This window comes from Onychomys torridus, chromosome 7, assembly GCF_903995425.1.
Source record: "Onychomys torridus chromosome 7, mOncTor1.1, whole genome shotgun sequence".
In the NCBI taxonomy this organism is placed as follows: Eukaryota; Metazoa; Chordata; class Mammalia; order Rodentia; family Cricetidae; genus Onychomys; species Onychomys torridus.
The window spans coordinates 100,365,364-100,375,707 of record NC_050449.1 but is presented as its reverse complement, the minus strand read 5'-3'; the positions used below and the strand labels follow the sequence as shown (position 1 = coordinate 100,375,707).

Here is a 10,344-nt window from a genome sequence, read left to right as displayed (position 1 = left end):
CAGTGATTATGTGGCTGGGAGACTTTGTGCTCACCCACTCACCATAATATTCTAACTATGCACAGCCCTGGGTTTGTGTAGCCCTTTTCCTGGCATCTACTGGGCATTTCTACCTCTGTCCCTGGGCCTCCTGGGCCTATAAAGGCTGCTGCCCTAGCTGGATGTGGTGGCGCACGCCTTTCCTCCCAGCATTCAGGAGGCAGAGGCAGGTGGATCTCTGTGAGTTGGAGGCCAGCCTGGTCTACACAGCAAGTTTCAGACCAGCCAAGACCCTGTCTCTAAAAACAAACAAAGAACCCTTCCTAAAAGGTGTTGCCCTGCCCTGTTCCTATCATCTGGGGGTTTGCCTTTCTCTACACTAGAGGAGGCTCCAGACCTAAAAAAGAAAAAAGCAATTCTAGATAGAGGGGAGCCTTCCTCTCTTCTCCCTTGCCCTTCCTTCCCATCAGAGAAGCAGACCTTGGCGCGAGGGTTATGGCCAGGAGACCAGAAAGCCAGCTCCTCGCCTTCCTGCATGAGGGATACCTTCTGTGTCAGGGCTATCGGTTCAGGAGAAGTCAGTGGCCAGATGGCTAGCCTGGTCAGAGGTCTCTCTTCATGCTTGAGTCAGTGGGTGGGGCCTCAGCACAGCTGGTGTCTGTTGCAGCCCTTTCCTGTCCTGTGGTGGCGATGGCTCAGGTCCTGAGATAGATCTTGACAGTCAGGAAGTGGGCAGCGAGTGCTGCGGGCACTGTGGTGGGTGTCTTTGTCGGAGGTCCAGGCCACTCATGCGTGGATGGCATTGGCTACATCAGTAAACACCAGTCTGCTAGGCCTCTGCAGTGGGCCTTGGGAAGGGAGGGTGCTCTGCAGGGAAACAGGCAGGGGCATCAGAACCGTGACCAAAGCCAGTCCCTGATCCAGTCTCTTCCACCCTCACTTCCTGGTGCCTGCTCTTGCTTGGCATCAGCTATGCCTTCTGCCTAGAATGCCCTTCCATCAAGCTCAGCCTAGAAATGTGACTTGGCTCCTATGACTCCTCCCTCTCCCAAGCCATTCCCAGCTTGCCCTGTCACCTTGGCAGCACTTACTATGGGTTTAGGATTGAATTAATTAGGCATGTATTCCTTTCTGCCAGCAGGAAGATCTCACCTCTGACCCTCTTCCCCTCAGGACAGGGGCAAACATAAGGATGGATCGAAGACAGGCCCGGACCCTTCATGGTACTCTGGCTTTGGAGGATCTGGGAGAGTGGTAGCGTGCTCAGGTTGCCCAGTGGCTCTGACTGGATAAAAGAATGGGTGAGGAGGTGTATTTGGCTTGGGTCTTCACTGCCCCAGATTGTCAGAGCCTAGGATTCACCAGCCTACTCAGAGGTGCCTCTGCTGAAGAACCTGATCCCACCCACAACTCACTCAGGTCCATCGATCCTCACGGACTAGAGAAACCTAGGAGTCCTTGATCCTATCAATCTTGCCTTTAGTTTTCATCTGCTTGCTTTCCTGCTTTCCCAGCTGGTACATGAGGGTTCACAGGAGAACTGAGATTTCCATATGTAGATGAGAAAACTAGGCTCGGAGATCCCAACTGGGCCTCCAAGATCTACAGGCTGTCAGAGTCCAGCCAGGCTGGATCCCACAAAGCCTGGCTTTGTACAGTGAGGCTGTGAGAGCCACAGAACAATTCCAGCACTTTCTAAACAAATCTGGAGAGAACCATACACTCAAAGCTGCCACCTCATCACCTGGCAAGGGGTGGTAAAATGCATGGAAGGGATGGAGGGTGGGTTGTAGTCCTGTAGACAGGGCAGATCCAGGCTGGGTGGGAGAGCCGGCCAGTGCCCACCTTGCCCTGTGTGGCCTGCAGGGAGGCAGCAGCTTGCATGGAGGCTGCGTCTCGCCCATGTTCCAGGAGTTCCTGCTCCAGTTCATCCTGCTCCTCCGTGGGGTCGAAGTTGTACATAGGCATGAGCTGGTGGCGTAGTTTCTCCAGCCTATGGGGAGGACAGAGGCTGTTTGTGGGTAGGACAGAGCCTTCCTCCTTCAGTCCTGGTGACCAAGAGAGCCACACACCAAGTTTAAGGTACCCCAAGTCTTTCCTCAGGATTCACTGATAGGCATCTTTTGAACCTACAGTACCAATCTGGCTCTCAGTGGGTAGCCTTAGAATGATCAACTAGCCATTCCAGGCTCTGGCTATAGGAGCCACAGGGCTGCCTGGGCCAAGATTCTCCTGCAATCTCAGCCTCTATGGACTGAGGCAGAGGAAGGGAGCCAATAGCAGCCAAGTTAAGACATCAGGGCAAGGGTGGCTGGCTGGTGATGATTCCTGCCCTTCCTTTCTTTCCCCACACCCCAGTGCCAGGGTTGCTGTTTTCTCAGAATCTTCATACCTGCCTGCCTGTGTGTGAAAGTGGCCATCCTCAGTCACTAGTGGGAGGAAGAGGCCTTGATCTCCACCCCCACCCCCCCACACCCCCGAATACCCAGGGAGAGGAGCCTTAGTGCTGGGCCTCTTTCTCCTTTCCCACGCATATTCCCTGGATCCCAGCCCAGCCCTTCCTATGGGCTAAAGCTTCAGGAACCATCTGGGAATTACCTCTTCTTCTTCCTGATATATAAAACCTGCAAGAGAAGGGACAGCATCAGATGCTGAGACACGGAGACCCCCCCAACCCAGCATGCCTTCATGGTGGGGGAACTGTAGAGGATGAAGAGGATGTGGGTCCCCATCCCATACAGACATCTTACATGTATGCTTAAGATTCACCCCACCCCCTGCCTCAACAAGGTCTTCCTATTAGCCCAGTCTTGCCTGGAATTCCCTACGTAGCCCAGGCCAGTCTTGAACTCTCCATCCTTCTATTTCAGTCTCTGAGTGCTAGAAATCGCAGGCCTGCACAACCACACCTGGATCCTTTGATATCTTCAGATGCCAACAGACTGGAGACTAGGAGATGGGGGCCAGGCATAGGAAAACTAGTTAAGGCTGCCTGGAATTGACTGTTTCCAGCTCTCCGAATCCTGACTAACCTCCCACTCAGCATCTGCCTGGGACTCCTCAGTGCTGAAGGGGAAAGAGAAGACTTCCGCATGTCCCTTCCCCTCAATTCTCACTGAAGCCCTTACAGGCAAAATCAACATTAGGTCAGCAACAGCCAGGCCGCAGAACAGTGGCTCTAGGCAAGGCTCTGCACATCTGAGCCACAGGCACGGTTATCCCTCAGAACTCTGATGCTAGAGGAGCCTAAGAAAGTCCCTGGGTCTCTCCCTCCTTTGTCCAGACACAGAAGTAAAAGGTTGACAATCAGATGCTATCTAGAACTCACAGTCAGGAGTGGGGAGCCTTGGTACCAAACACCAAAGAGAGAGGAGAAGATGGGGATATTTGGGAGACCACATCTAGGCAGGAACTCCAAGGACTACTGCCACCATCTGCTCTTCCCCAAACCGACAATTTTTGAATGTCAAGAATATGACAGCCAGGTGGAGTTATGAGTAACTCTGATCCCAGTTCTTGGGAGGCAAAGGCAGGTGGATCTCTGTGAGTTCAAGGCCAGCCTGGTCTATAGAGTGTGTTCCAGGACAGCTAGTGCTACATAGTGAGATCTTGTCTCTAAAAGTAAAAACAAACAAACAAACAAAACAACAAAAAGTATGACAGCTTCTGCTTGGGGAAAACCATATCCTTGAGTTTGTCCTAAGCCCCTGTGGCTCCCACAATTTTTGCAGCCAACTCATAGCTTGAATCTGTTTAATTCCCAATCTGGCCAAGAGCTTTCCCCTATGATTTCAAGTGGAAAAGAAGCTACAATGTCCCTAGCTCACCCACCTGCTCCAGGGAGTGACTCCTTGCTGTCCTAGGAGTAGATGGAAGAGACACTCAGGTCTCTGAGTCATCCCTAGCCCCCTTCCACCCCGAGCACCAGCCACAGTGCCCCTGCTCTTGCTCCTTGGCCTCGTGGCTTTTGCTCCAAATCTCTCCCCTCCCCTGTGGTCTGTGACTCAGGATAATCTCAGGAAAAGCCAGACAGAAACTCCATCCAGCTTGCACGTCTTTGCCCTGCGGCCCCGCAGGCCCAGCTCAGGACACACTTCCTCTTCCTTTCCAAAGCTCCCTGCCTTTCACTGTCCAGCCTCACATCTCCCAGGGAGCCTTCCTGCTCTGCTCCTACCTCTTACCACAGCCCTGTGTGAGGCATGAGGCTGGCATTAACTCCTCCACGTGCCATGGCATGGCTCACGGCTGGCAAAAAGGGGATGGAAGGGGCATTTGGGACATTTCTAGAAGTCTTCCCTACGTGCCTTGGAGCTCCTTCCTGCCCTCCACTAGCTTTGCCCTACACCTTCTGCCCCTCTACTTCTGGTGGGAAGGACATCCACTCTGGCCGAATGTCCCTTAGGGAACAAAGAGCAAGGCAGCCTTATCAAATTCCTTGTCTAAATCTTTTGCTTAGAATTGAGACAGACTCTAAGCCATTTGCCCCTGAGGTTAAGGTGTCTCAGGATGTTTTAGCCATCACACAGGTACTGAGGGGAGGCACTACCATTCACCCCCATTCCTGTCCCAGGAAAGCTCTCCTTCCTGGCCTCCCTCAGTGTGTGATGCATCCTGGCCCTACTGGCCAGCCAGCAGGTGTTCCCTGGCATCCATCCGGAGCCTGCAGGGCCCATATGGCAACCCTAGTTTAACACTAGCTCTAGCCAGGCCTTGGATGACTATGCCTGCCTTTTGTGTGTGTGATCGTGCGTGCGTGTGTATGTGTGTTTGTGTGTGTGTGTGTGTGTGTGTGTGTGTGTGTGTGTATGTGTGTGTGTGTGTGTGTGTGTGTGTGTGTGTGTGTGTGTGTGTTTTGTGTGTTTTTAGCCCAGTGCTGAAGATTGAAGCTAGGATTATGCACCGGCTGTCCATGCACTTGACTACTGATCTACATCCCTGGTGCCCCTGTCCAGCTGTTTGTCAGATCCACATGCTCATGAGCTTAAAGCTAGCTAGCCATCTACTGACTGTAAAGGGCAATGGGCAGAATGCCATTATTACCAGGCCTTCTAGGGGACTCCAGGTGCATCCCACTTTCCTTAGTCTGAAGTTGTGCAGTCCCTACTGGCTCTTTAGTGATATTCTTTGTGTCTGTCACTGTTGAAGGATACTCACAATGTTCTAGCTCACCTCTGTTCTGATGGCTGCCTGTCCCCTCTTGTGACAATGAGGTCAGGCTCCTATCTAGGGTCAGAGCTCCAGTGTCTCTTCCCAGCTGTCTCTGACCACACAGCCCACATAAAACTCTTTGCCTATTAACCTATTCGTCATAAGAAACACAGCCAGGGGCTGGAGAGATGGCTCAGTGGTTAAGAGCACTAGCTGTTCTTCCAGAGGTCCTGAGTTCAATTCCCAGCAACCACATGGTGGCTCACGACCATCCGTAATGAGATCTAGTGTCCTCTTCTGGCACACAGGCAGAACACTGTATACATAATAAATAAATAAATCTTTTTTTAAAAAGAAAGAAAGCCAGGCAGTGGTGGCACATGCCTTTAATCCCAGCACTCGGGAGGCAGAGCCAGGAGGATCTTTGTGAGTTTGAGGCCAGCCTGGGCTACCAAGTGAGTTCCAGGAAAAAGGTGCAAAGCTACACAGAGAATCCCTGTCTCAGAAAACAAAACAAAACAAAACAAAAAAAGAAAAGAAAAGAAAGAAAGAAACACAGTCAGGACCTTGTCTCTTCCAGCCCTGTTGTGTCCCAAGGGTAAAGGAGGATACTTAGTAAATAATTGCCAAACAAATGCATAAATGAACTGCTGGCAGCCTGACATGGCTAAAGCATCTCACCAGACTCTGTAGCCCATAAATAAGCCCAACCTTCTTCTGGTCTCTACTGCTACTGAAACTCCCACACTCCTTTGCTTCACTGCCCTGCATGGGGCTCACAGAACCTCCTACCTGCCTCAAAACTCTGCCTGTCAAGACCCTGTGTCTTGACCCCTCCCCAATCCCAATCTTATATGCCCCAGCTCAAAACACCATGTATTATCCAGACGCGTTCCTGGCTCCTCCAATTAGAATTGCTTATTTGGGACCCAGTAAATAAATCTTGGGGGTAGGTGGGAGGGAATTGTGTTATCATTAATGGACAATTGTCTTCTAGTTAGGTTGTCTATAAGTCTAAGCACTAATCACCCTCCCCACAAAGGACAGTGTTCTGGGCCTTCTCCACCTTGCCCCGGCTCTCACCATGGCCACGGCCAGGCCAATCACTGTGATGATCCCAAAAGACAGAAGCATGGTACCCACACCAGCTGCACCACCTGCCACATCAGGGATTCTGGTGCCATTGAAGCTTGTGGTTTCTGGACTGAGGGTGGTGGTCTCTGTGGTAGACCCTTCAGTGGCAGGTTCCAAGTCAGGCTCAGTGGTGGGTGGGTGGCTGCTGAACCAGCTCTGAGTAGCTGGGACCCTGGGATTCATGCTGATGCTAGGAAACTGCCAGTGCTCAGTCAACCTGCCCACTGACTTCTGACGTGAGGAGTGTCCAAGGCTGTATCCCCCACCACCGTGATGACCACTGGCACAGCCAAATCCTTAGCAGGAGACCCCTGTCTCCCTGGGTTCTAGAAGGGCGAGAATAAAAGGAAGAGTTACAGCTAGGGGCATAGCCAGGGATAAATCCCTCTAGAATCTGAAGGCACTGAGGAAGTAAAGGTTTCAAGGTGGAGCTAAGTCAAGTTCAGGAAGTATTAGGAACACAGGCTTTGCCTATGCTTCCCATATGGAGACAGGGGCATGAAAATATGGTTATATCGATCATGCGTGGAAGATGGGAGAAGATGCAGAGCCTGAAGGGAAAAGTCTACCCTTGCATGAATATCTCTGCATTCTCGACTTCTCCTGTTCTACCTCCTCGTTCCGTACACCCCACATGTCTCTCATCCCGCATGGAAAACAAAACCCGGCAGCCTTTTCCCTGCTTGATGGGAAACGCTTGCTTAAGATTCAGACAGACCTGATTTTTGAATCCTGAACTTGCTGGATAATCTCAGGCAAGTCACCACTTTTCTCCATTAGTTTTTTTCCAAAGTGGAAAATGTTCAGAGCAATCCCATGGTGTTGGAGGGTTAGTGGCACGTTAGAATGAACAAGTCCCTCGGGGTGGGAGGAATTTAGCTGAGCACAGGGCCTGTCTCCAGGAGGCACCCAGTCAATGTTCCAAATCCCCATCACTACCACCACCAAGCCAGGAGGAGGGCGGCACAGGAGTCACTGGACCTGTGTCTCAGGCTGTGGTTGGGGCTAGGGTAGGGCTGGCGTGGAGACACTGAGAGGCAGTGGAATGGAATGAGCTAGATCCTCTGGCAGGGTAGTCTGCAGGGGTGGTCATATACCACCTCCTTTCACTTCTAGAAGTAAGCCAAGGAGTTACATCTGCAAAGGCAGCAGTGAAATGCCCACTTTGAAACGCCTTCTCCCGGTTCCCTCCTATTTTGGAAGCAGAGAGTGGAGATCACTCAGCTCCGTGGGTCTTAGGTAAAGCAGAGTGGGAAGAAGTCCTAGCAGTGGTGCAGAGGGGCGGACCTAGAAGAAAAGGATCCTTAGCTTATGGCTACACACATGTTTCTCTGTGTGGCTCATAGGTGTGCATAGGATCTTGCAGGTGCAAGATTATGCGTGAGAGGTGTGCACATCATGGTCCCTTAGGAAGGAGCAAAACTGGCAAAGGGTCATGCATGGAGTAGACTTATTTCTTTCTGTCCTCTCCAGCTTAGCTCAGCACGAAGTCTCAGGTTCACTTCTGGGCTCTGCCGCTGATCGCAGCCATGACCTTGGATCAGACCCTTAACTGCCTGAGTCTCTGTTTATTATGAGCTAAAGGGAGAGAAGGCATCCTGCTGACTATTTTCTTGGCCTGCCTCGGGGTCCAAAGGGGAAGGGAAGAACACCGGGGTGAAAGTGGTGGGCACTGCGACCTCCTAGAAGCTGCATACCATTCTCCATCAGGTCTCTCAGTCCTCCCTGCCTCAGTCCCACGCCCGCCTCCACTTCCCTGTTATTCTTCCATTCTTGCTCAGAAGCAGCCCATCTCAGGCACTTACTTAATCCTCTCCGGAGCGCGGAGCTCAGTCTGAGAAGCTAAGGGTGGTAGCGACGGGCGGGCGGGAGGCGTGGGCGGGGGGGGATCACCCAGGCCCGGGCGTTGGGGGCGACAGGTCCGACCCAAGGTCCGCCTTCCCTGAACGCAGGGATCAGCTAGTATTAGCTTGCACCGGCTGACAGCCTGAGCTGGGGTGGGCTGGGCTGGGATCATGGAGGGGGTGGGGCTGGGATGAGCAGCCTCGGGGGATCCCCAGGAGCCGGTGTGCCTTGCCTCCCGGCCCCCTCCGTGCCTCCAAGCCCTGATTGGCTGCCAGGTCTAAAACTCGACCAGTATTGGTCCACTCGCCTGTCGCTCGGATATAGCTCCGCCCCCAACGAGAGCTGGGAGCTGAAACCCTTTTGAACTGCCAAAAGAGATTCTCAGAGCCTACCTCTGACCCTGGTGGCCTGCCGGAAGTTGGGTAGCGGACCTTAGGTGGCCAGACTCTTCCTGGGTCAGAATTCGGGTCCTGGCCAGCTCCGCCCGCACTGGGACAGGCTTGTAAGCCGAAAATGCATAGGTACAGAGATTTGGTGAGAGCTCTAGGGGAGTCTTTGAAGCCTAATTGAACGCTTGCTTCATCTTCTACTGATTTTATGTCCTTGAACAGCAAACTGCTTCTCTTCCTTTGTCTCCGCTTCTCGCTTAGATATGAACCCTGATGAAAGGGCTTTTTTGCTAAACTTTTGGTAAATGACTCCAACTATGGGGCTATAAATGAAGAGTCTTCTGTTCAGAGATATTGAGAGCAAAATGGAATTATCTGAGTGACATAATGATGTGCCCTGACCCAAGCAAGCCTACCTATACCCCTCATAATAGCTTCCATCCACAGCAAAATTCATGTCAGGACAGAGGCACTAATTCCCTCTACTCCAGACTTATATCCCCAGCCCTTTAAAACTACCCCCACCCCCATCCCATCCTGTCCCACAGACAAAGTATCACGCTGTTGTCCAGGATGGCCTGATACTATAAAGCCCAAGCTGCCCTTGAACCAAGGCAATACTCTACTTTTTGGGTGCTGGAATTTTGAATTTTAATGGATTTTTATGTGTAAGGATGTTTTGTCTGCATGTATATCTGTGCATCATGTGTGTTCCTGGTGCCTGAGGAAGCTAGAAGAGGGCATTGAATCCTCTGGTACTGGAGTTGCAGAATGCTGTTAGCCTCTGTGTGGGTGCTGAGAATTGAGCCTAGGTCCTCTGGAAAAGTAGCCAGTGTTCTTAACCACTGAGCTATTTCCCCAGACTCCATGTATTGAGATTTATAGGTGTGCACCAGTACACCCAGTCCAGCCCCCAAATCATGACTTATTATTAGTTATGAATGCTTGGCCTTAGTTTAGGCTTGTCCAACTTGCTCTTATAATTTATATTAACCTGTTACTATTCATCTACATTTTGCCTGGGACTTTTACCCTTCTTTCCTTCTGTATGTCCTACTCTGTGTCTGTCTCTCTGGCAGCTGCCTGGAATCTTCCTTCTTCTACTTATTCTCTCTGTCTGCCAGCCCTGCTATCCCTCTACTGCCTAACTATTGGTCATTTGGCTTTTTTGTTTGTTTGTTTGTTTGTTTTTAGAGACAGGGTTTCTCTGTGTAGTTTTGGTGCCTGTCCTGGAGCTCACTCTGTAGACCAGGCTGGCCTCAAACTCACAGAGATCTGCCTGGTTCTGCCTCTCAAGTGCTGGAGTTAAAGGCGTGTGCCACTGCCATGCAGCTCAGCTTTTTATTAGATCAATCCGGTGCCTTAGGCAGGCAAGGTGAAACAGCAACACACTTTTACATAGTTAAACAAATGCAACACATTTTTACATAGTTAAATAATTATTCTGGCCGGGCAGTGGTGGAGCACGCCTTTAATCCCAGCATTCGGGAGGCAGAGGCAGGCAAATCTTTGTGAGTTCGAGGCCAGCCTGGTCTACAGAGCGAGCTCCAGGACAGGCGCAAAGCTACACAGAGAAACCCTGTCCCAAAAAACAAACAAACAACCAAACAAAAAAACAACCAAACAACAACAACAACAACAAAAAAACCCAACAACAACAAACACAGTTATTTTGTAACACATCTTAGTTAAACAAATATTCTATTCCACAACACAGCCCCAATCCTTTCATTCCAATTTTTTTATTTTTTACTCTTTGAAACAGAGTTTCATGTAGGCCAGGCTGACCTTCAAAGTTGAGCTTCCCGTCTCCACTTCCTGGGATCTAGGATTTATAAGTGTGTATCAC

At 51.0% G+C, this 10,344-nt stretch overlaps 1 protein-coding gene across 2 annotated transcripts; it reads right to left on the bottom strand.

The window, feature by feature from the left end:
* Positions 1-249: 249 nt before the first annotated feature.
* C7H3orf18 (chromosome 7 C3orf18 homolog) lies at positions 250-8,273 on the bottom strand. Of its 2 annotated transcripts, XM_036191710.1 has the most exons (6): positions 8,067-8,273; positions 6,211-6,587; positions 2,578-2,603; positions 1,825-1,972; positions 1,132-1,264; positions 250-846 (listed from the first exon to the last, which is right to left on the bottom strand). In XM_036191710.1, the coding sequence occupies exons 2-6, from the start codon at positions 6,442-6,444 to the stop codon at positions 809-811; spliced, it is 579 nt and encodes a 192-aa protein (XP_036047603.1). In that variant the 5' UTR covers positions 6,445-6,587; positions 8,067-8,273; the 3' UTR covers positions 250-808. The 2 variants fall into 2 exon arrangements, with proteins under 2 accessions (XP_036047603.1, XP_036047604.1); XM_036191711.1 differs by lacking the exon at positions 1,132-1,264.
* Positions 8,274-10,344: the final 2,071 nt, after the last annotated feature.